Source organism: Pseudophryne corroboree, chromosome 2 (genome assembly GCF_028390025.1).
Source record: "Pseudophryne corroboree isolate aPseCor3 chromosome 2, aPseCor3.hap2, whole genome shotgun sequence".
NCBI lineage: Eukaryota > Metazoa > Chordata > Amphibia > Anura > Myobatrachidae > Pseudophryne > Pseudophryne corroboree.
The window spans coordinates 80,546,072-80,572,484 of record NC_086445.1 but is presented as its reverse complement, the minus strand read 5'-3'; the positions used below and the strand labels follow the sequence as shown (position 1 = coordinate 80,572,484).

At 48.7% G+C, this 26,413-nt stretch overlaps 1 protein-coding gene across 4 annotated transcripts in view; it reads left to right on the top strand.

Moving 5' to 3' along the window:
* Positions 1 to 26,413, top strand: part of PIWIL4 (piwi like RNA-mediated gene silencing 4) — a 733,536-nt gene that overhangs the window by 633,403 nt on the left and 73,720 nt on the right. For all 4 annotated transcript variants that reach the window (XM_063951459.1, XM_063951461.1, XM_063951460.1 and 1 more), the window contains one exon: positions 21,903 to 22,056. In XM_063951459.1, the coding sequence (XP_063807529.1) occupies positions 21,903 to 22,056 (154 nt within the window). The remainder of the gene's footprint in view (positions 1 to 21,902; positions 22,057 to 26,413) is intronic.

Sequence of the window (26,413 nt, the reverse complement as noted above, 5' to 3'; positions counted from 1 at the left end):
CACCAAGCCCCCTCAGGTTATAGAATATAGGGATAGCAAGTTGAGTGAGAGACACGAAATGGAAACCACTCAGCAAGCTAATGCACACACATATAGTCACAGTTATACAATGCAGAGGTTATTACTAACAATAATACTGCACTGGACCAGCTTATAAAGCTATGTAATCAATAGATATAACACTACACAGTAAGAACTGGATGTATATCACAGGGTACTTGTACCAGAGAACCCTGACTAAATGCACTCTTTCTTAACTGACACTGTCTAATTGACATGTAGAATACTTAAGTGTCATGTAAAGTCACAGCGCTGACAACCAGGCGGCTTTACACAGGAGGATTTGCCCAAGCAGTCCCAGGAACAGTGTAGCTGAGAGAAATGGCGCCCAGACACTGACAGGGAGTGAGGGAGAGACAGATATACAGCTCCAGGGTGGGAACATTTGCGGGAAATGGCACCCTGGGGCTGGGGGAGGGGCTCCAGGTCTAAGCCTTATCCCCCTGCTGGCAAAACCACAGGGTACTGTGGCTACTAGTAAAACGGTTTTAAGGGAAAACCTGACCTGCACCCATGCCCTGTTGATCTAGTGGGATCGCCTGTACTGCCACAGTGTCCACCGCCAGCGCGCGCTGCCCGCCTCCCACTGACCAAGCCGGATCGCGATAAAGTACGGGTCCCGCGAGCGGGACCCACTCACCACCTCCCGAAGCGCGGCCACGCGATCCCGGAGTGCCCCCGTCGTGTGTGCCTGACTTTAGAAGAAAGCCGGAGCCTCCTGCTGTAGGTACCCGGCAACCAGGGCTCGGGAGTGTACAGCGCCACTGGGGAGAGATGGAGCTGCAGCAGTGAATGTCACCAGACATGTACACACTGCTGCAGCCCTTGAAGTCTTCACTTTTCTTCTCAAAAACCTCTTCTTAGGGCTGCCCAGAGCAGCCCCTCTGTTATGTGCCTGCTATCTGCGGCACCAACAAGGTGACAAAGAAGGTAATCAGATGTGCAAAGGCACAAGCTGAGGAGAAAATGGCCCAGTCAGTGGGTAAAGGAGGCAAAACTTTTTTTAGGTATATAAGCGAAAAAAGAAAAACAAAAGGCGGAATTATAAAACTAAAGACGGACACTGGGAATCTTGTTGAGGGAGACAATTTAATAGCAGATCATCTTAATGATTATTTTTGCTCAGTATTTACTACTGAAAGAGAGGGGAAGGGGCCACAGTTAAGTTGCAGGGATATTCAGGAAAATGAAACAAGTACATTTACAGAGGAGAAGGTCCTAACAGAACTCTCAAAGCTGAAAGTGGACAAATCTATGGGGCCAGATGGGATACATCCAAGGATACTAAAAGAACTTAAAGAGGTGCTGGTAGCACCATTGACAGAATTATTCAACCAGTCATTAGCTACAGGAGAAATTCCAGGGGACTAGAAAAGAGCAAACGTAGTCCCACTGCACAAAAGTGGAAGCAAGGAAGAGGCAAACAACTACAGACCAGTGAGTCTTACATCAGTAGTAGGGAAATTGATGGAAACACTCTTAAAAGAAAGAGTTGTAGATCATCTCAAATCCGGCAATTTACTGGATCCCAAACAGCATGGATTCACTGGGGGAAGATCATGTCAAACAAATCTTATTGACTTTTTTGATTGTGTGACTAAAGTGATGGATAAAGGTGGAGCCATGGATATAGCTTATCTTGACTTTAGTAAGGCTTTTGACACAGTTCCACATCGCAGACTGCTAAATAAACTTGAAAGTTTGGGATTGGATATTAGGATTATTGAATGGATAAGATCTTGGTTGAAGGATAGAAAACAGAGAGTTGTGGTAAATGGAGTGCATTCACAGGAGGGAAATGTTACCAGTGGAGTACCCCAGGGATCTGTACTTGGACCAGTGCTTTTCAATATCTTTATTGGTGACATTGCAAATGGGATTAAAGGGAAAGTATGCCTTTTTGCAGATGACACAAAGGTATGCAACAGGGTAGACACACCAGGTGGGGTAAAACAAATGATTGAGGATCTAGGTAGACTAGAGGAATGGTCAAGAGTCTGGCAATTACAGTTTAATGCCAAAAAATGCAAAATCATGCACTTGGATCTCAAAAATCCTAAAGCTAAATACAGTATTAATGGCACTATACTGGAAACTACTGAGGAGGAAAGGGATCTAGGAGTCACTATTTCAGATGACTTAAAGGCAGGTAAGCAATGTAACAAGGCAATGAGGAAGGCTAGTCAGATGCTTGGCTGCATTGGGAGAGGAATCAGCAGCAGAAAGAAAGAAGTAATAATGCCACTGTATAGGTCATTGGTACGGCCTCATCTAGAATACTGTATTCAGTTCTGGAGGCCATATCTTCAAAAGGATATTAATACATTAGAAACTGTACAAAGGAGGGCAACTAAAATGGTGCATGGCCTACATCACAAAACATACCCAGAAAGACTAAGAAATCTCAATATGTATAGTTTGGAGCAGAGAAGAGAAAGGGGCGACATGATAGAAACTTTCAAATATATGAAGGGTTTTAACAAAGTCCAGGAGGGAAACATTCTCCAAATGAAGAGAAGCAATAGGACACGAGGACATGCACTGAGACTGGAGGGGGGGAGGTTCAGGGGAAATTTGCGGAAAAATTATTTCACAGAAAGGGTAGTGGACAAGTGGAATAGCCTCCCATCAGAGGTGGTAGAGGCTAAGACAGTAGAGCAATTTAAACATGCATGGGATAGACATAAGGATATCCTTACAAAGAAATAAGGATCAAATAAGGTTAGTGATAAAAAAAAATAATATATAAAAAAAAAAAAAGGGGCAGACTAGATGGGCCAAGTGGTTCTTATCTGCCGACAAATTCTATGTTTCTATGTTTCTAACTACAAAACTGAGCTCCTGTGCAGGGAGGCAGGGTTATAGAGGAGGCGGCGCTATGCATTCTGGGAACAGTCAAAGCTTTTGAGCCTGTTGGTGCCTCGGATCAAGATCCTACTCCACACCCCAATGTCTATCCTTGTGGAGCCCAGTGTACCCCGCAGCAGAAAAATGATTAGAATAATACAAAGAAAGTATTTCTAATCATTCATTTTATTATTCATTTACTTTATATAGTCAGAACTCTTGCTTATACTGGAGTATGACAGGAAAGGATTTGCATCACCGATAAATACACATGCACACCCCATATTCCTGAGGTGAATTACCTGACTGCTGCTGAGATGAATTACACCTTGGTAGCTGCATTTTGCTCTGTGACTGCAGCATCTAATGAAAGGTATTTGGACTGTATAACACACGGCTGACAGCTATTATTAGCAAAATAAGATAAGAAGTGGAAAATATTATGTGATCCCAAGGACTCTTGTATCGCGCCTGCTAACAGAGAATGCTTGCTGATAAGATTTTAGTCTGTATTCAGCATGGAGTTTGCAATTTATTCAACACATTATGCTGACATTAATGGACGTTATCTACAGCGGGTACATCAGTGGGCAGGTGGTGAATGACCTGGCATAAAATATTATCCTAACTGATGACAGTCTGTACTCCTATCAGAATATAGAGAATTATTATCTCGGTGTACAGAAGCACAATCATTACATTTGTTGATGAAGGAATTGACCAGTGGCCAGGGGAGAGCACGGTTCTAAGGTCGTGAATCATTCCTTTGGTTTCCTGGCCTTGTAGTCAGTGTAGACACTGTTGTTCCTGCTAATGCAGTGGAAGGAGGGTGTTCTAAATCTTGGTGGTTTTCACTACACCGCCTCTAAGGGTGACGTATGTGCACCAAGGGGATCAGTACGTATTACCGCCGGACAGAATACCGACACCGGGATCCCGACCGGCGCAATCCCGACAGGGGGACGAGCGCAACGCAGCCCCTTGTGGGCTTGCTCCGCTCGCCGCGCTGCGGGCACGGTGCCTCGCTACGCTCGGCACACTAATTTATTCTCCCTCTATGGGTGTCATGGACACCCACAAAGGGAGAATATGTCGGGATTGTGCCGGTCTTGATCCCGGTGTCGGTATTCCGACCGCCGGGATCTTGACCGCATCCCGCACCAAAGGCCTCATTTAGCATTCAGAATAAATCTAACCAAAAGCTGCAATTTTACGCCATGGCAAAACCATTTCCCATTGCATGGAGTCATATTTTAAATTTGCAGACATGCTTAGATTACCTGATTCTGAGTCACAAAAAAATCAATGGGGTTTCCATGGTTGGTCTAAGAGAGGAGGTGGCCCATATGTGCGCTTGAATCATTCCTCCTCCTCTCTGGCAGTGAGGGAGAGTGATGAGACTGACCATGGATAAGATATTGTTTGCAGTATAGAAAACAGAGAGTTGTAGTAAATGGAGTGCATTCACAGGAGGGGAATGTTACCAGTGGAGTACCCCAGGGATCTGTACTTGGACCAGTGCTTTTTAATATCTTTATTGGTGACATTGCAAATGACATTAAAGGGAAAGTATGCCTTTTTGCAGATGACACAAAGGTATGCAACATGGTAGACACACCAGGAGGGGTAAAACAAATGATTGAGGATCTAGGTAGACTAGAGGAATGGTCAAGAGTGTGGCAATTACAGTTTAATGCCAAAAAATGCTAAATCATGCACTTGGATCTCAAAAAAACAAAATCTAAATATAGTATTAATGGCACTATACTGGAAACTGCTGAGGAGGAAAGGGATCTAGGAGTCACTATTTCAGGTGACTTAAAGGCAGGTAAGCAATGTAACGAAGCAATGAGGAAGGCTAGTCAGATGTTTGGCTGCATTGGGAGAGGAATCTGCAGCAGAAAGAAAGAAGTAATGCCACTGTATAAGTCATAGGTACGGCCTCATCTAGAATACTGTGTTCAATTCTGGAGGCCATATCTTCAAAAGGATATTAATACATTAGAGACTGTACAAAGAAGGGCAACTAAAATGGTGCATGGCCTACATCACAAAACATACCCAAAAAGACTAAAAAACCTCAATATGTATAGTTTGGAGCAGAGAAGGGAAAGGGGGGACATATTAGAAACTTTCACATATATCAACGGTTTTAACAAAGTCCAGGAGGGAAACATTCTTCAAATGAAGAGAAGTATTAGAACACGAGGACATACACTGAGACTGGGGGGAGGTACTGTAGGTACAGGGGAAATTTACTTCACAGAAAGAGTAGTGGACAAGTTGAATAGCCTCCCATCAGAGGTGGTAGAAGCTAAAGGTGCCCATACACTATACAATATTTCTGCTGCGGGGTACACTGGGCTCCACAAGGATTAACATTGGGGTGTAGAGTAGGGTCTTGATCCGAGGCATCAACAGGCTCAAAGCTTTGACTGTTCCCAAGATGCACAGCGCCACCTCCTCTATAACCCCGCCTGTGTGCACAGGAGCTCAGTTTGTAAGTTGGTGCAATGCAGTAAACAGGCAATCAACAGGGGGCTGCTCTTGCAGCCTATATTATAGCTTAATTTCAGAAGACAGAAGAAATTTGAAGACTTCAAGGGCTGCAGCTTTCCTGAATGTCAGATAGACATCCTCTGCTGCAGCTCCATCACTCCCCCAGCGGCGCTGTATACTCCCACGCCCTGGTTGCCGGGTCACTACAGCGGAGGCTCCGGTGTCATTCCTGTCAGTCACACACAATCGCTGCTGTCCACCCGGATCGCGTGGCCGCAGGTACAAGGGGAGGTAAGGGGTCTCTTTGGCCCGCTTTTACCGCGATCCGGCGTGGCCGTAGGGGGGGGGGGGTGCGCGCGCTGGTGTGGACACTGTAAAGGGCAGCCTCTCCACTAGTCACCGGGACACACGGCACAGGCAGGGGTTTTTTTTCTCCTATAAAAACCCATTTTCTGCTGCAGGGTACACTGGGCGCCACAAGGATTCACATAGGGGCGTAGAGTAGGATCTTGATCCGAGGCACCAACAGGCTCAAAGCTTTTGACTGTTCCCAAGATGCACAGCGCCGCCTCATCTATAACCCCGCCTCCATGCACAGGAGCTCAGTTTGTAAGTTGGTGCCATGCAGTTGTCTGCCAAAGAGCGGTCTTTGGATGTGGTACGGGCTCTCTTTATCTATGTGAAGAGAACTTCCTCCATTGGTGAATCTGATTCTCTTTTCGTGCTGTTTGGTTTTCACAAACGTGGCTGACCTGCTTCCAAGCAGACTCTGGCCAGATGGATTAGAATGGTGATTGCACATGCTTATGCGCAGGCTGGTCATCCGGTTCCTGCTACCATCAAAGCCCATTCTACTCGGTCAGTTGGACCTTCTTGGGCGGCCCACCGTGGTGCGACCCTTGAACAATTGTGCAAGGCAGCTACATGGTCCTCAGGGAACACGTTCATTAGGTTCTACGCCTTTGATACCGCCGCTTCCCAGGATGCCTCCTTTGGACGCCGGGTTCTTGTGCCCGCTACAGTGCGTCCCCTCCCATAAGGAACTGCTTTAGGACATCCCCAATGTTATTCCCTGTGGAATACCAGTGCACGCTGCTGCAGAAAAGGAGATTTATGGTAAGAACTTACCTTTGTTAAATCTCTTTCTGCGAGGTACACTGGATTCCACAAGGCGCCCACCCTGACGCACTTAGCTTCTTTGGGTTTGTATGGCATTAGCCGCTGGTACCTTCTCCTGTCGTGAGAATGTGGTTATCTGTGGCTACTGACTACTGTTGTCTCTTTTACCTGCTACTGCATTGGACTGGTTAACAAAACTGAGCTCCAGTGCCTGGAGGTGGGGATATAGAGGAGGCGGTGCAGTGCATCCTGGGAACATTCAAAGCTTTAGCCTGTTGGTGCCTCGGATCAAGATCCAACTTCACACCCCCGATGTATTCCCTGTGGAACCCAGTGTACCTCGCAGAAAGAGATTTAACAATGGTAAGTCGTACCATAAATCTCCTTATAAGCGATTTGTCCATTTCCGACTAATCGGAACTACAAATCGTTCATAATAGTGCTGATCGTTCAGTGTCTGTGAGAGATCACAATGCGCGGAAAAAGCTGGCTGTTTGCCGAAGCTTCTGATCTTACCAGCTGCAGGGAAATACTATAATATCCTAAATTGTCCACTGGGTGGCGTTTGACGTCTCTATTACCAAGTCCCTATACCTGTGGCCCCGTTATATACCAGTCAAAGCTCTGTCCACTACAGGCACTTATAGGGCACGATAAAAAGTGTAAATACTCGTTAATGTTCCTCACAAATAGAATCCGCTGCCTATTAACAGTCTGTTGAAGTGATTAAGTAAGCAGACCTAGCAGAGCAGTAGCAAGAGTTGCAGGTTTTAGCTTAGCATGCAGGCAAGTTCTGAAAGTCAGACAGAATTGTACAGCAGTAGCTCATGCAGTTCCTTTATCTTCCTCACAGTTACGCAAGCAGAAAGTAACACAGGTCAGCTAGATAGCAGGTAAGGAAGCCGTTGCAGTTACTCAGTTCAGTGAAATTAAGCAAACAAGCAGAGAGGAACAGTTCCAGCAGGGTATATAACGACAGCCCAGTTCACTCTGTCGGTGTCTCACTAGTTATCATTGAGCTGGGGAACGCCCACACTTTGTAATATGCAATAATCTCTCCTCTTGCACTAAGGCTGACTCTTGGCTAATAAACAGTTGCCCTCTCCCTCTATGTCACTGCATCTCGCTTTGATCACACAGTAGTAGATATTGACTAATTCTCTCCTGTTAATAAAAGTGGAGGGAAGTGCTCTGGTTGCCCTAACTGTAGGTAACTCCCAGGGGGGCATCTACTAAGCAATGGTAAAAGTGGAGAAGGGAGCTAGTGGAGAAGTTGCCCATGGCAACCAATCAGCATTGATGTAACATTTATAATTTGCATACTATAAACATATACAGAGCAGCTGATTGGTTGCCATGGGCAGCTTCTCCACTGGCTCACTTCTCCTCTTTTATCACTGCTTAGTACATGTCTCCCTCAGTCTCTAAAAAGGGCTGCAAGATAAGGGGTGAAGGAACTCCTATTGAGCCACCCCATTAACTAGGAAGCGGATTTGCTGGGATGTGGGCTAGCAGACAGTATTTGGGCTGACCTATCACTCCAGACACGGCTAGGACTATTACGGGATGGCACTGATGCTGACACTTTATGTATAACTGGCTGATGGGAGGTGGAGTGAGGGGAGTACCTGGTAATGGCGGGCACTGCCACTAGCCACTCACTCTGCTCCCCGAATGACTGAATCTCCTCACAGTCACTGGTCACTGTCTCGATCCCGGCCACTGTCTGCAGGTGTGTACATTCTGCACGTTGTTCTGACCGGGGCTCCGTCCCTAATGCACAGCACCGTCACTTTCCGCGGCTGTACTCTGTGCCCCAGGCAGCTCACACTGCTCTTCCCCTAGCGTGCCCACCATGACCTGAGGTGGCTTCTCCACAGCGCAGCGCTTTCCTGTCAGGTTCCCTCGGCAGCGCTCTTCCTCTCCTCATCACAGAGATCACCTCCAGGCTCTCCTCACAATCTCCTCAGGACGCAACTCCTCCACTTACGTATCTTCCCTCAGGGTTCCACCGGGAGGTAACCCCGCCTCCTTTCCCCCCGCTCTGCAGGCTCCTCCCAGGTGCAGGGGAATTGGACAATCCTCCCAGTCTCCAGGCACTGCAGCTTCTCTCCTCTGGGTCCTTGTGTCTGCCGAGTAATGCTGTTCATGTCACAGGAGAGAGGAGGGGTTTGTTCACTCCTGCAGCATCAGTCTTCCTCCTGACGCTGGGAGCACAGGATCCACACAGGGCTTGCTATGGGGGGTACCACACCTTAATTTCTCTGACGTCCTAGTGGATGCTGGGTACTCCGTAAGGACCATGGGGTATAGACGGGCTCCGCAGGAGACTGGGCACTCTTAAAAGAAAGATTAGGTACTATATCTGGTGTGCACTGGCTCCTCCCTCTATGCCCCTCCTCCAGACCTCAGTTAGTATCTGTGCCCGGCCAGAGCTGGATGCACCCTAGGGGCTCTCCTGAGCTTCCTAGAAAAGAAAGTATTTGTTAGGTTTTTTATTTTCAGTGAGATCTGCTGGCAACAGACTCACTGCTACGTGGGACTGAGGGGAGAGAAGCAAACCTACCTGCTTGCAGCTAGCTTAGGCTACTGGACACCATTAGCTCCAGAGGGATCGAACACAGGCCCAGCCTCGGTCGTCCGGTCCCGGAGCCGCGCCGCCGTCCCCCTTGCAGAGCCAGAAGAACGAAGAGAAGTTGAAAATCGGCGGCTGAAGACTCCGGTCTTCATTAAGGTAGCGCACAGCACTGCAGCTGTGCGCCATTGCTCCCTTAGCACACCACACACTCCGGTCACTGATGGGTGCAGGGCGCTGGGGGGGGGGGCGCCCTGGGCAGCAATTAGATTACCTTACTTGGCGAAAAGCACATAATACAGTCTGATAAACTGTATATGTGCATTAACCCCCGCCATTAAAGTACATAAAAGGACAGAAGCCCGCCGCTGAGGGGGCCGGGCCTTCTTCCTCAGCACACCGGCGCCATTTTCTCTTCACAGCTCAGCTGGAAGGAAGCTCCCCAGGCTCTCCCCTGCAGTATCCTGGTACACAAAGGGTAAAAAAGAGAGGGGGGGCACATAAATTTAGGCGCAAAACTGTGTATATAAGCTGCTATAGGGGAAAAATCACTCAGTATAGTGTACATCCCTGTATTATATAGCGCTGTGGTGTGTGCTGGCATACTCTCTCTCTGTCTCTTCAAAGGGCCTGGTGGGGGAACTGTCTTCAAATAGAGCATCCCCTGCGTGTGTGTGGTGTGTCGGTACGCGTGTGTCGACATGTCTGAGGTAAAAGGCTCCTCTAAGGAGGTGATAGAGCGGATAAGTGTGTGGGAGGGTGTCTCCGTCAACAACGCCGACACCTGTTTGGATATGTGTAAGTGCTGAGGTAAAATTATTGCACAAAAGGTTAGTGAACAGAAAGGAAATCTACCCTGGTCTGTCCCTATGTCACAGAGTCCTTCAGAGTCTCTCTATGTTCACTATCCAAAATAACAAAGTATCGACACGGAGTTTAACTCCACTGTCGACTACGATAATGCAAAGTTACAGCCAAGAGGGCTAAAAGATATTCAATATATGATTATTGGAATAAAAGATGATTTGCATATCACTGATGACTCATCTGTCCCTGACACGAGAGTACACATGTTAAGGGGAAGAATGCTGAGGTAAATTTCCCTCCTCTCATGAGGAAAAAGAGTGGGAATCTCCAGACAAGAGACGGCAGCTTCCCACAAGAGAATTCTCAGGCTGTATCCTTTCCCCACTAGGGCCAGGATGTGTTGAGAATCTTCCCCTTGGGTGTCCTGTTTGCACTAGCTATTCTCAGGGATCCTGCAGATAGCGTGCACATTCTAGTATACTACCCAGACCGGCGATTGTGTCGGCATGGGTTTATAGCGCTGTGGCAGCGTGGACAGGTACCTTATCAGCAGAGATTGAGACCCTAGTATGCATATAAATATTTTAAGATGCTGTCTTAAGTGATAGATATATAATTATAAAGCATGCCCAAAGGGACATGAGTATACTGGGTCCTAGAGACAAAAGCTATGTCGATTTCTGCTTGACGTGTCCTGTAGAATATACATTGGACAGATGATGCCGACTTAAGAGGCATATGGAAGGCTGAGGATTGTGTGGAAAAAGGTTCTCGGGCCTGGTCTCCACAGTTATAGCTAGTAATTCTGATATTTTGCCTTATATTCCTGCACAGCCTAGGAAAGCACGACATAATTAAATGCAGCTTTTCGAATAAAGAAACAAGAAAGTCTGAGGTGCGTCCTTTCTTGTCAGAGCCGGGGGCAGAGGAAAGAAGCTGTACAACACAGCTAGTCCCCAGGAACAGAAGTCCTCCCTGGCCTCTACAAAAATCCACCGCATGTCGCTGGGGCTCCACAGGCGGAGCTAGGCCCGGTGGGGACACGCCTTCGTAAGTTCAGCCACAAGTGGGTTCACTCCCTGTTAGATCCCTGGGCAATAGAAATTGTATCGCAGGGATACAGGCTGGACTGTGAGAAGATGCCCCCTCACCGAGGACCCGGCGGGCTTCCCCCCAAGAGAGGGAGCCAGTGTTAACTGCAATTCGTAAATTGTATCTTCAACAGGTGGTGGTCAAGGGTCCCCTCCTTCAACAAGAGGGTGTTATTATTCGACCATGTTATAATCCCAAAACCAGACGGTTCGGTTAGACCCATATTGAATTAAAATCCCTGAACATATACCTGAAAAGGTTCAGGTTCAAGATGGAATCGCTAAGAGCGGTCATTGCATGCCTGAAATGAATCGGGACATAAGGGATGCATACCTTCGTGTCCCCATTTATCCACCTCATCAGGCGTACCTCCGAATTGCGGTACGGGATTGTCATTACCAATTTCACCAAGGTAATGGCGGATATGATGGTGCTTCTGCGGAAGCAAGGTGTCACTATTATCACATACTTGGATGATCTCCTCATAAAAGCGAGATCAAGAGAGCAGTTGCTGGACAGCGTATCACCTTCTCTGGAAGTGAAACGGCAACACGACTGGATTCTGTATATTCCAAAGTCGCAGTTGGTTCCTACAGCTCATCTGCCTCGCCTAGGCATGATCCTAGACACAGACCAGAAGAGGGTTTATCTCCCGATAGAGAGAGCTCAGGAGCTCATGACACTGGTCAGGAATCCATTGAAAACCAAAACAGGTGTCAGTGCATCACTGCACTCGAGTCCTGGGAAGGATGATGGCATCATACGAGGCCATCCCCTTCGGCTGGTTCCATGCAAGGACAATGGAACTTACTGGACAAGTGGTCCGGATCACATCTTCAGATGCATCGGTTAATCACCCTATCCCCCAGGGCCAGGGTGTCTCTCCTGTGGTGGCTGCGGAGTGCTCACCTTCTCGGGGGCCGCAGATTCGGCATTCAGGACTGGGTCCTGGTGACCACGGATGCAAGCCTCCGAGGGTGGGGGGCAGTTACACAGGGAAGAAAATTCCAAGGTTTGTGGTCAAGCCAAAAGACTTGCCTTCACATCAATATCCTGGAACTAAGGGCCATATACAACGCCCTAAGTCAAGCGGAGTTCCTGCTTCGCGACCTACCGGTTCTGATCTAGTCAGACCGCAGGGGCTCATGTAAACCGCCAGGGCAGGACAAGGAGCAGGGTGGCGAGGGTAGAAGCCACCAGAATTCTTCGCTGGGCGGAGAATCAAGTAAGCGCACTGTCAGCAGTGTTCATTCCGGGAGTGGACACGACCTCCACCCGGGAAAGTGGTAACTTCATCAGGATGTCTTCACGCAGTTTTGCAAATTGATGGAAACTGCCTCAGGTGGACTACATGGCGTCCCACCTCAATAAAAAGATAAAAAAGGTTTTACGCTGGGTCAAGGGACTCTCAGGCGATAGCTGTGGTCGCACTAGTAACACCGTGGGTGTTCCAGTCGGTCTATATATTCCCTCCTCTTCCTCTCAGACCCAAGGGCTGAGAATTGTAATAAACGGAGGAGTGTGAACAATATTCTTTGCTCCGGATTGGCCAAGAAGGACTCGGTACCCGGAACTGCAAGAAATGCTCTCAGAGGACCCATGGCCTCTGCCTCTCAGTCAGGACATGTTGCAACAGGGACCCTGTCTGATCCAAGACTTACCGCGGCTGCGTTGGACGGTATGGCGGTTGAACGCCGGATTCTAGCGGAAAAGGGCATTCCGGATGCAGTTATTCCTACGCTGATAAAGGCTAGGAAAGACGTGACAGCAAGACTTTTTCACTGTATATGGCGAAAATAGGTTGCTTGGTGTGTGGCCGGGAAGGCCCTACAGAGGAATTCCATGGGGGTCGATTCCTGCACTTCCTACAGTCAGGAGTGACTATGGGCCTAAAATTAGGATCCATAAAGGCCAAGATTTCGGCCCTATCCCTTTTTCTCTCAAAAAGAACTGGCTTCACTGCCTGAAGTTCGGACGTTGTTACAGGGGTGCTGCATATTCAGCCCCTTTTGTGCCTCCAGTGGCACCTTGGGATCTTAACGTGTGTTGGATTCCTAAAATCCCACTTGTTTGAGCCACTTAAGACCGTGGAGCTAAAATATCTCACGTGGAAAGTGGTCATGCTTTTGGCCTTAGCTTGGACTAGGCGTGTGTCAGAATTGGCGGCTTTGTCATGTAAAAGCCCATATCTGATCTTCCATATGGAAAGGGCAGAATGGAGGACTCGTCCCCAATTTCTCCCTAAGGTGGTATCATCGTTTCATTTGAACCAAGCTATTGTGGTGCCTGCGGCTACTAGGGACTTGGAGGATTCCAAGTTGCTGGACGTATTCCGGGCCCTGAAACTTTATGTTTCCAGGACGGCTAGAGTCAGAAAAACTGACTTGCTATTTATCCTGCATGCACCCAACAAGCTGGGTGCTCCTGCTTCAAAGCAGACTATTGCTCGCTAGATCTGTAGCACCATTCAGCTTGCACATTTTGCGGCTGGACTGCTGCATCCTAAATCAGTAAAAGCCCATTCCACGAGGAAGGTGGGCTCTTCTTGGGCGGCTGCCCAAGGGGTCTCGGCTTTACAACTTTGCCGAGCTGCTACCTGGTCGGGTTCAAACGCTTTTGCAAAATTCTACAAGTTTGATACCCTGGCTGAGGAGGACCTTGAGTTTGCTCATTCGGTGCTGCAGTTTCATCCGCACTCTCCCGCCCGTTTGGGAGCTTTGGTATAATCCCCATGGTCCTTACGGAGTACCCAGCATCCACTAGGACATCAGAGAAAATAAGAATTTACTCACCGGTAATTCTATTTCTCGTAGTCCGTAGTGGATGCTGGGAGCCCGTCCCAAGTGCGGACTCTCTGCAATACATGTATATAGTTATTGCTTAACTAAAGGGTTATTGTATGAGCCATCTGTTGAGAGAGGTTCAGTTATTGTTCATACTGTTAACTGGGTATAGTTATCACGAGTTGTACAGTGTGATTGGTGTGGCTGGTATGAGTCTTACCCTGGATTCCAAATCCTTTCCTAGTAATGTCAGCTCTTCCGGGCACAGTTTCCCTAACTGAGGTCTGGAGGAGGGGCATAGAGGGAGGAGCCAGTGCACACCAGATATAGTACCTAATCTTTCTTTTCTCTAACGCCCTAAGTGGATGCTGGGGACTCCGTAAGGACCATGGGGAATAGCGGCTCCGCAGGAGACTGGGCACAAAAGTAAAGCTTTAGAACTACCTGGTGTGCACTGGCTCCTCCCCCTATGACCCTCCTCCAAGCCTCAGTTAGATTTTTGTGCCCGAACGAGAAGGGTGCACACTAGGTGGCTCTCCTGAGCTGCTTAGTGAAAAGTTTAGTTTTAGGTTTTTTATTTTCAGTGAGACCTACTGGCAACAGGCTCACTGCATCGAGGGACTAAGGGGAGAAGAAGCGAACTCACCTGCGTGCAGAGTGGATTGGGCTTCTTAGGCTACTGGACATTAGCTCCAGAGGGACGATCACAGGCCCAGCCATGGATGGGTCCCAGAGCCGCGCCGCCGGCCCCCTTACAGAGCCAGAAGACAGAAGAGGTCCGGAAAATCGGCGGCAGAAGACGTCCTGTCTTCAACAAGGTAGCGCACAGCACTGCAGCTGTGCGCCATTGCTCTCAGCACACTTCACACTCCGGTCACTGAGGGTGAAGGGCGCTGGGGGGGGGCGCCCTGAGACGCAATAAAAACACCTTGGATGGCAAAAAATGCATCACATATAGCTCCTGGGCTATATGGATGAATTTAACCCCTGCCAGAATACATAGAAAAACGGGAGATAAGGCCGCCGATAAGGGGGCGGGGCCTATCTCCTCAGCACACTGGCGCCATTTTCCCTCACAGCTCCGTTGGAGGGAAGCTCCCTGGCTCTCCCCTGCAGTCACTACACTACAGAAAGGGTTAAAAAAGAGAGGGGGGGCACTAATTACGCGCAGTATTAAAGATACAGCAGCTATAAGGGGAAAAACACTTATATAAGGTTATCCCTGTGTATATATATAGCGCTCTGGTGTGTGCTGGCAAACTCTCCCTCTGTCTCCCCAAAGGGCTAGTGGGGTCCTGTCCTCTATCAGAGCATTCCCTGTGTGTGTGCTGTATGTCGTTACGTTTGTGTCGACATGTATGAGGAGAAAAATGATGTGGAGACGGAGCAGATTGCCTGTAATAGTGATGTCACCCCCTAGGGGGTCGACACCTGAGTGGATGAACTGTGGGAAGGAATTACGTAACAGTGTCAGCTCTGTATAAAAGACAGTGGTTGACATGAGACAGCCGGCTACTCAGCTTGTGCCTGTCCAGACGTCTCATAGGCCGTCAGGGGCTCTAAAGCGCCCGTTACCTCAGATGGCAGATATAGACGCCGACACGGATACTGACTCCAGTGTCGACGGTGAAGAGACAAATGTGACTTCCAGTAGGGCCACACGTTACATGATTGAGGCAATGAAAAATGTTTTACACATTTCTGATAATACGAGTACCACCAAAAAGGGGTATTATGTTCGGTGAGGAAAAACTACCTGTAGTTTTCCTGAATCTGAGAAATTAAATGAGGTGTGTGATGATGCGTGGTTTTCCCCCGATAACAACTGATAATTTCAAAAATTTTATTGGCATTATATCCTTTCCCGCCAGAGGTTAGGGTGCGTTGGGAAACACCCCCTAGGGTGGATAAAGCGCTCACACGCTTGTAAGAACAAGGGCTCTACCCTCTCCTGAGATGGCCGCCCTTAAGGATCCTGCTGATAGAAAGCAGGAGGGCATCCTAAAAGGTATTTACACACAGACTAGTGTTATACTGCGACCAGCAATCGCCTCAGCCTGGATGTGCAGTGCTGGGTTGGCGTGGTCGGATTCCCTGACTGAAAATATTGATACCCTAGATAGGGACAGTATATTATTGCCTATAGAGCATTTAAAAGATGCATTTCTATATATGCGTGATGCACAGCGGAATATTTGCCGACTGGCATCAAGTCTAAGTGCGTTGTCCATTTCTACCAGTAGAGGGTTATGGACACGACAGTGGTCAGGTGATGCGGATTCCAAACGGCATTTGGAAGTATTGCCTTATTAAGGGGAGGAGTTATTTGGGGTCGGTCTTTCAGACCTGGTGGCCACGGCAACAGCTGGGAAATCCACGTTTGTACCCCAGGTCGCCTCTCAACATGAGAAGACGCCGTATTATCAGGCGCAGTCTTTTCGTGAGCAAGCGGGCAAAAGGTTCCTCATTTCTGCCCCGTGACAGAAGGAGAGGAAAAAGGCTGCAGAAATCAGCCAGTTCCCAGGAACAGAAACCCTCTCCCGCCTCTGCCAAGCCCTCAGTATGACGCTGGGGCTTTACAAGCAGAATCAGGCACGGTGGGGGCCCGTCTCAATGAATTTCAGCGCGCAGTGGGCTCACTCGCAAGTAGACCCCTGGATCCTTCAGGTGATATCTCAGGGGTACAAATTGGAATTCGAGACGTCTCCCCCTCGCCGTTTCCTAAAGTCGGCTTTACCGATGTCTCCTTCTGACAGGGAGACAGTTTTGGAAGCCATTCACAAGCTGTATTCCCAGCAGGTGATAATCAAGGTACCCCTCCTGCAACAGGGAATGGGGTATTATTCCACACTGTTGTGGTACCGAAGCCGGACGGCTCGGTGAGACTGATTCTAAATCTAAAATCTTTGAACACTTACATACAGAGGTTCAAATTCAAGATTGAGTCACTCAGAGCAGTGATTGCGAACCTGGAAGAAGAGGACTACATGATGTCTCGGGACATCAAGGATGCTTACCTTCATGTCCCAATTTACCCTTCTCACCAAGGGTACCTCAGGTTTATGGTACAGAACTGTCACTATCAGTTTCAGACGCTGCCGTATGGATGGTCCACGGCACCCCGGGTCTTTACCAAGGTAATGGCCGAAATGATGATACTCCTTCGAAGGAAGGGAATTTTAGTTATCCCTTACTTGGACGATTCCCTGATAAGGGTAAGATCCAGGGAACAGTTGGAGGTCGGTGTAGCACTATCTCAGGTAGTGTTGCGGCAGCACGATTGGATTCTCAATATTCCAAAATCGCAGCTGATTCCGACGACTCGTCTTCTGTTCTTAGGGATGATCCTGGACACAGTTCAGAAAAAGGTGTTTCTCCCGGAGGAGAAAGTCAGGGAGTTATCCGAGCTAGTCGGGAACCTCCTATAACCGAGCCAAGTCTCAGTACATCAATGAGATGGTTCTGGGAAAAATGGTGGCTTCCTATGAAGCAATCCCATGCGGCAGATTCCACGCAAGAACTTTCCAGTGGGACCTGCTGGACAAATGGTCTGGGTCGCATCTTCAGATGCATCAGCGGATAACCCTGTCACCAAGCACAAGGGTGTCTCTCCTGTGGTGGTTGCAGAGTGCTCATCTTCTAGAGGGCCGCACATTCAGGACTGGGTCCTGGTGACCACGGATGCCAGCCTGCGAGGCTGGGGAGCAGTCACACAGGGAAGGAATTTCCAGAGCTTATGGTCAAGCCTGGAGACATCACTTCACATAAATATCCTGAAGCTAAGGGCCATTTACAATGCTCTAAGCTCAGCAAGACCTCTGCTTCAAGGTCACCCGGAGTTGATCCATTCGGACAACATCACGGCAGTCACCCACGTAAACAGACAGGGTGACACAAGAAGCAGAAGGGCAATGGCAGAAGCTGCAAGGATTCTTCGCTGTGCGGAAAATCATGTGATAGCACTGTCAGCAGTATTCATTCCGGGAGTGGACAACTGGGAAGCAGACTTCCTCAGCAGACACGACCTCCACCCGGGAGAGTGGGGACTTCACCCAGAAGTCTTCCACATGTTTATAAAACTTGACAAGTATTGCGCCAGGTCAAGGGACCCTCAGGCAATAGCTGTAGACGCTCTGGTAACACATTGGGTGTACCAGTCAGTGTATGTGTTCCCTCCTCTGCCTCTCATAACCAAGGTACTGAGAATTATAAGATGGAGAGGAGTAAGCACTATATTCGTGGCTCCGGATTGGCCAAGAAGGACTTGGTAACCGGAACTTCAAGAGATGCTCACGGAGGATCCGTGGCCTCTACCTCTAAGAAGGGACCTGCTCCAGCAAGGACCCTGTCTGTTCCAAGACTTACCGCGGCTGCGTTTAACGGCAGGGCGGTTGAACGCCGGATCCTGAAGGAAAAAGGCATTCCGGATGAAGTCATCCCTATCCTGATCAAAGCCAGGAAAGATATAACCGCAAAACATTATCACCGCATTTGGCGAAAATATGTTGCGTGGTGCGAGGCCAGTAAGGCCCCGACGGAGGAATTTTCAACTAGGTCGATTCCTACATTTCCTGCAAACAGGAGTGTCTATGGGCCTGAAATGGGGGTCCATTAAGGTTCAAATTTCGGCTCTGTCAATTTTCTTCCAAAAAGAACTAGCTTCAGTCCCTGAAGTTCAGACGTTTGTGAAAGGGGTACTGTATATACAGCCTCCTTTTGTGCCTCCAGTGGCACCTTGGGATCTAAATGTAGTTTTTGGGTTCCAAAAGTCACATTGGTTTGAACCACTTAAATATGTGGAGTTAAAATATCTCACATGGAAAGTGGTCATGCTGTTGGCCCTGGCCTGGGCCAGGTGCGTGTCAGAATTGGCGGCTTTATCCTGTAAAAGCCCTCATCTGATTTTCCATTCGGACAGGGCGGAATTGAGGACTTGTCCTCAGTTTCTCCCTAAGGTGGTTTTCAGCGTTTCACCTGAATCAACCTATTGTGGTGCCTGCGGCTACTAGGGACTTGGAGGACTCCAAGTTGCTAGACGTTGTCAGAGCCCTGGAAATATAGGTTTCCAGGACGGCTGGAGTCAGAAAATCTGACTCGTTGTTTATTCTGTATGCACCCAACAAGCTGGGTGCTCCTGCTTCTAAGCAGACTATTGCTCGTTGGATTTGTAGTACAATTCAGCTTGCACATTCTGTGACAGGCCTGCCACAGCCAAAATCTGTAAAAGCCCATTCCACAAGGAAGGTGGGCTCATCTTGGGCGGCTGCCCGAGGGGTCTCGGCTTTACAACTTTGCCGAGCAGCTACTTGGTCAGGGGCAAATACGTTTGTAAAATTCTACAAATTTGATACCCTGGCTGAGGAGGACCTTGAGTTCTCTCATTCGGTGCTGCAGAGTCATCCGCACTCTCCCGCCCGTTTGGGAGATTTGGTATAATCCCCATGGTCCTTACGGAGTCCCCAGCATCCACTTAGGACGTTAGAGAAAATAAGAATTTACTTACCGATAATTGTATTTCTCGTAGTCCGTAGTGGATGCTGGGCGCCCATCCCAAGTGCGGATTGTCTGCAATACTGGTACATAGTTATTGTTACCAAAAAATCGGGTTATTGCTGTAGTGAGCCATCTTTTCTAGAGGCTCCTCTGTTATCATGCTGTTAACTGGGTTTAGATCACAAGTTATATGGTGTGATTGGTGTGGCTGGTATGAGTCTTACCCGGGATTCAAAATCCTTCCTTATTGTGTACGCTCGTCCGGGCACAGTATCCTAACTGAGGCTTGGAGGAGGGTCATAGGGGGAGGAGCCAGTGCACACCAGGTAGTTCTAAAGCTTTACTTTTGTGCCCAGTCTCCTGCGGAGCCGCTATTCCCCATGGTCCTTACGGAGTCCCCAGCATCCACTACGGACTACGAGAAATAGAATTATCGGTAAGTAAATTCTTATTTTAAGAGTGCCCAGTCTCCTGCGGAGCCCGTCTATTCCCCATGGTCCTTACGGAGTACCCAGCATCCACTACGGACTACGAGAAATAGAATTACCGGTGAGTAAATTCTTATTTTATAGAAATTGTTTTACAGGAGCCCATTTATCAAAAATTGCATTTGCAATGCAATTTGGGCATGGTAGTAGCTCCCAGTTTCACATTACAGGATGAGATTCTTATGGCGGGACTGGTGAACGGTTTTTGCTGGCTCGGCTGAGCGTCACTCGCTGCCACAGCACTGGCTGGTGCGGCGGTAAGAATGCCCTTGCTTCTGACAACTAGTATCGCTAGGAACTGAGCGTCTCTCAATGCCACAGTGACATTTTGTTAGCAAATTGCAGTGATCACTGAATCTCTATCCCGTCGTACACATACCCCTTTAATGGTATATTTACAAAGTGACAGGTTTTTAAAACCGCCAATTTTCAGTTTAGAAAAAAAGTTGTTTAAAAAATACACCCCTTAAGGTGACCACAAACGGTGCGATGTGTCCTTCAGGTACATATCTCTAGCGACGGGTTCCGGTACACTTGCTGATGCCGGCAATGATGGCATGGGGGGGGGGTGGTAGGGTTCTCCAGCTCCTCAGATCTTTCTGCATGTTGAAGAGATCTGAGGAGGCGACGAACGACCCGCGGGTGTGCACATCACCATTGTTATTGTCCGTACATGTGGCACTTAAATGATGTGTCGTTACGAACGGTCGGAAACGCCCACATCGTTTAAAATATTGTGCTGTGTGTGGGCACTTTTAGTCTGACATGAAAACAGTGACTGTATAGCGCAGGCTTTTTCAACCAGTGTGCCGCGACCAGTTGCAAGGTGTGCCGCGGAGCCAGAGCAGCTTCCTGCACCTTCAGAGTGAACTGTTGTCCCGGGCTCTTCTTAGAGGATCAATCGTGCTCTGGCCGTGACCTATGCCTTGAAGACACGGCGGTGTGATATCATAGGTCACGGTCGCCGCATATCACCAGCCAGCCCACCCGCCTGCATACACATCTTCCAGTTCCTGCCTGCATACACAGCTTTCCTTCCCACCCACATCCACACCTGCCCACCGCCTGCTGCTCAGTATTCACAGCACTCCAATATGGACAACCCCCACCATTGAGGAACAGGGAGGAGGTCAGCTGACTAGTAGGGGCTAATATTTGTTATTTTATTTCTCCTGTGGGGAACAATAGGATTTTAATAGAATTTATGTGGGGAGAATAAGGATTTGTGGATTTATGGGGGGATCAATGTGAATAATTCATGTGGGGAGCAATGTGATTGATTTATGTGGGTAGCAATAGAATTTATCTAGGGAGCAATGTGATTGTTTTTTCTGTGTAGGCCAATGTATGTGTGGATTTTTTTTTACTGTGAGGGCCAGTGTGTGGTTTTTTTTTTTTTTTTTCTGTGGGGAACTGATGGTGTGCCTTGGGAATTTTAAAATATTGGCCCTCATTCCGAGCTGTTCGCTCGCAAGCTGTTTTTAGCAGATTTACTCACGCTAAGCCGCCGCCTACTGGGAGTGAATCTTAGCATCTTAAAATTGCGAACGACGTATTCGCAATATTGCGAATACACCGCTCTTAGCAGTTTCTGAGTAGCTCCAGACTTACTCGGCATCTGCGATCAGTTCAGTGCTTGTCGTTCCTGGTTTGACGTCACAAACACACCCAGCGTTCGCCCAGACACTCCTCCGTTTCTCCAGCCACTCCCGCGTTTTTCCCAGAAACGGTAGCATTTTTCCGCACACACCCATAAAACGGCCAGTTTCCGCCCAGTAACACCCACTTCCTGTCAATCACACTACGATCACCAGAACGATGAAAAAGCCGTGAGTAAAATTCCTAACTACATAGCAAATTTACTTGGCGCAGTCGCACTGCAGACATTGCGCATGCGCACTAAGCGGAAAATCGCTGCGATGCGAAAAAAATTACCGAGCGAACAACTCGGAATGACCACCATTGTTCGGTGTGCAGCGAGTAATAAAAGGTTGAAAATCACTGGTATAACGTATGTACATACAGTATTGAGGTATCTGAAGTAATTTATATATTTCTGAATGTTCATGTTCGGGTAGAACAAGTTGTACTTTCAAATCGGTGACCCTTTAAATGTGCTGTTTTACCTCCACATAACAGGCGCAATTGAAAGGTGGCAGAAATGCAATAATGAACTACCGGGCCGCATTATCATCTACCGTGATGGCGTCGGGGATGGACAGTTACAGATGGTTTTGGATTATGAAATCCCCCAAATTCTGAGCTACTTTACTGAGACCCGGACTGCTTACAGGTATGGCCACTTCATGGTGTGTTTTTTTAGCGATGTCACTATAATAAGCAAGTGATCTAACAGATACTCCACATGTATCGCAGTTAGACTGCACATCCCAAAATAATTATTTTTCTCTAACGTCCTAAGTGGATGCTGGGGACTCCGTAAGGACCATGGGGAATAGCGGCTCCGCAGGAGACTGGGCACAGCTAAGAAAGAATTAGGACTACCTGGTGTGCACTGGCTCCTCCCACTATGACCCTCCTCCAGAATCAGTTAGAATCCTGTGCCCGGCCGAGCTGGATGCACACTAGGGGCTCTCCTGAGCTCCTAGAAAGAAAGTATATGTTAGGTTTTTTTATTTTACAGTGAGATCTGCTGGCAACAGACTCACTGCAGCGAGGGACTAAGGGGAGAAGAAGCGAACCTACCTAACTGGTGGTAGCTTGGGCTTCTTAGGCTACTGGACACCATTAGCTCCAGAGGGATCGACCGCATGGAACCGGCCATTGGTGTTCGGTCCCGGAGCCGCGCCGCCGTCCCCCTTACAGAGCCAGAAGCAAGAAGAATCCGGAAAATCGGCGGCAGAAGACATCAGTCTTCACCAAGGTAGCGCACAGCACTGCAGCTGTGCGCCATTGCTCCTCATACACACTTCACACTCCGGTCACTGAGGGTGCAGGGCGCTGGGGGGGGGGGGGGCGCCCTGAGAAGCAATAAATACACCTTGGCTGGCAAATATATCACAATATATAGCCCCAGAGGCTATATATGTGATAAATACCCCTGCCAGAATCCATAAAAAAGCGGGAGAAAAGTCCGCGAAAAAGGGGCGGAGCTATCTCCCTCTGCACACTGGCGCCATTTTTCCCTCACAGTTCCGCTGGAAGGAAGCTCCCTGACTCCCCTGCAGTCTACACTACAGAAAAGGGTAAAAAAGAGAGGGGGGGGCACTAAATTTAGGCGCAAAATACATGTATAGCAGCTATAGGGGATATAATTTAGTTAATCCCTGTATTATATAGCGCTCTGGTGTGTGCTGGCATACTCTCTCTCTGTCTCCCCAAAGGGCTTTGTGGGGTCCTGCCTTCTGTCAGAGCATTCCCTGTGTGTGTGCGGTGTGTCGGTACGGCTGTGTCGACATGTTTGATGAGGAGACCTATGTGGAGGAGGAGCAGGTGCCTATAAATGTGTTGTCACCCCCAGTGATCGCGCTGAGCCAAAAAAAAAGTGGGTCCCAGGGACCCCTCACTTCTAAAAATTGGGGTCCTACCGGTCTTTTCCTGGGTCCCATTGGAATGAATGTTCGTATTAATCTTAATCTTGTTTGGACACTACAAAAGTGTTGCAAGGTGAAGGTGATGGGGTGACAGTGCTGCTGGGCTGTGTAGCATGCAGGACACCCTGCACCACAGGTGTAACTAGACATTTTGGTGGCCTTTGGCAGATAGTGAATTGGTGCTCCACCTACCAGACTGCAAAGCACAGGCGATGCGCGCCGAAGGCGCTGCAATTTTTTTTTAGGGGTGTTGCTTCATGGGGACGGGTCGTGACCACATAATAGTGCCACTTCACCTTACACCACACAGTAGTGCCGCTTATACACATTGGCCCTCATTCCGAGTTGATCGCTCGCAAGGCGATTTTAGCAGAGTTACACACGCTAAGCCGCCGCCTACTGGGAGTGAATCTTAGCTTCTTAAAATTGCGACCGATGTATTCGCAATATTGCGATTACAAACTACTTAGCAGTTTCAGAGTAGCTTCAGACTTACTCGGCATCTGCGATCAGTTCAGTGCTTGTCGTTCCTGGTTTGACGTCATAAACACACCCAGCGTTCGCCCAGACACTCCTCCGTTTCTCCGGCCACTCCTGCGTTTTTTCCGGAAACGGTAGCGTTTTTAACCACACGCCCATGAAACGCCGTGTTTCCGCCCAGTAACACCCATTTCCTGTCAATCACATTACGATCGCCGGAGCGAAGAAAAAGCCGTGAGTAAAAATACTATCTTCATTGTTAAATTACTTGGCGCAGTCGCAGTGCGAATAATGCGCATGCGTACTAAGCGGAATTTCACTGCGATGCGATGAAATATACCGAGCGAACGACTCGGAATGAGGGCCATTGCACCAGGTAAAACCTCCTATACACACTGCGACAGAGCACTTTATACACTTTGCTCCAGGTACAGCACGTTATACACTTTGCTCCAGGTACAGCACGTTATACACTTTGCTCCAGGTACAGCACGTTATACACTTTGCTCCAGGTACAGCACGTTATACACTTTGCTCCAGGTACAGCACGTTATACACTTTGCTCCAGGTACAGCACGTTATACACTTTGCTCCAGGTACAGCACGTTATTATACACATTGCGCCAGGCAGAGCACATTATACACTTTGCGCCAGGCAGAGCACATTATACACTTTGCGCCAGGCAGAGCACATTATACACTTTGCTCCAGGTACAGCACGTTATTATACACATTGCGCCAGGCAGAGCACATTATACACTTTGCGCCAGGCAGAGCACATTATACACTTTGCGCCAGGCAGAGCACATTATACACTTTGCGCCAGGTACAGCACGTTATTATACACATTGCGCCAGGCAGAGCACGTTATCATGCACATTGCGCCAGGCAGAGCACGTTATACACATTGCGCCAGGCAGAGCACGTTATTATGCACATTGCGCCAGGCAGAGCACGTTATTATACACATTGCGCCAGGCAGAGCACGTTATTATGCACATTGCGCCAGGCAGAGCACGTTATCATGCACATTGCGCCAGGCAGAGCACGTTATCATGCACATTGCGCCAGGCAGAGCACGTTATTATACACATTGCGCCAGGCAGAGCACATTATTATGCACATTGCGCCAGGCAGAGCACTTTATTATGCACATTGCGCCAGGCAGAGCACGTTATTATGCACATTGCGCCAGGCAGAGCACGTTATTATGCACATTGCGCCAGGCAGAGCACGTTATACACATTGCGCCAGGCAGAGCAGATTATTATACACATTGCGCCAGGCAGAGCACGTCAGTATACACATTGCGCCTGTTAGAGCACATAGAATCCACGAATTACCTGTAAAAATCAAATTATACTCACAAACAATCCAGTGTCGGCCCTCTTCTTTAACGTTGTAATCCAGGGACTTGTTTAAAATAAAACAAAAAACGAATAACCCGAACCACGCACTTCAAGGGGTTCCATGTTTACACATGGAACCCCTTTCCCCGACTGGCGGGACCCCCATGACTTCTGTCAGTGAAGGTCCCTCCAGCCAATCAGGGAGCGCCATGTCATGGCACTCTCCTGATTGGCTGTGCGAAGTTAATTGGGGTCACCCACAAGAGTTGCCCCAATTAACAGTGTCAGCAGCCCCCTCTATCACACTAACGCCGGACCCACAGCGTTCTCTCTCCGTCTCTTCTTCTCTCCAGCTCTCTCCTTTCTCTCCCCCCAAACTATCAGGCAATTCAGCTGTTAGTGGTCGGCTGTGTTTTTCTCCATCACCACAGGTTATGTTGTGATTCACCACATAACCTGTGGTGATGGGGAAAAACACAGCCGACCACAGCTCCAGCCCCCCTCCCTCCGAAGACGCCAGCCAGCCAAGGAACCTTTACAGCGCCTGCAATTACTGACCACTTAGTCTCCCGGCGGGAACCCCGGACACCAGTCAGCAAACCAAGGCATAGTGACTGACACGACCGTGACTAACACGCGTCACGGCCGCAGCTATACATTACCTCCACCAAGTTTACCAGGTGGCCATAGCGGACAGACTCACGGGATTCGAGCACACCACGTCAGCAGGGATCGGCGTCCGTGATCTAGTGGCTAAAGCTGGGCAAAGTGACTGGGGCTTCCCGCGGTGCCGTCTGAGGCAGTGGCCGCGCTGCTGCTCTTGCTTTGAGAGAACACATCAAAGGCAAGAGCGGCAGCGCGGCCACTGCCTCAGACGGCACCGCGGGAAGCCCCAGTCACTTTGCCCAGCTTTAGCCACTAGATCACGGACGCCGATCCCTGCACATTGCCAGCACCTCTCATCCCTGTGACAATCCCTGTGACAACCCCCGTCCCACCGATACACTTACGGACACCGCGAGTCAGCTGGCCTCCGCAAGCAGCCAGGCGCCAAAGAGGAGGGGAAACTGGCTCCACCTCCTCTTTATAGCATTCACCACGAGGCCAGCATGTCAGTCAAACAAATCCCCCTTACGTATTTGCGGAATGAGGAGTTCCGTGTCTTCAAAAACGGGTAAAAAACGCTCCATAGCGCGTTTTTGCGATCACTGACGCCCTGCGGGGCAGACACCGGAGTGGATGGACTTGTGGAAGGAATTACGCGAAA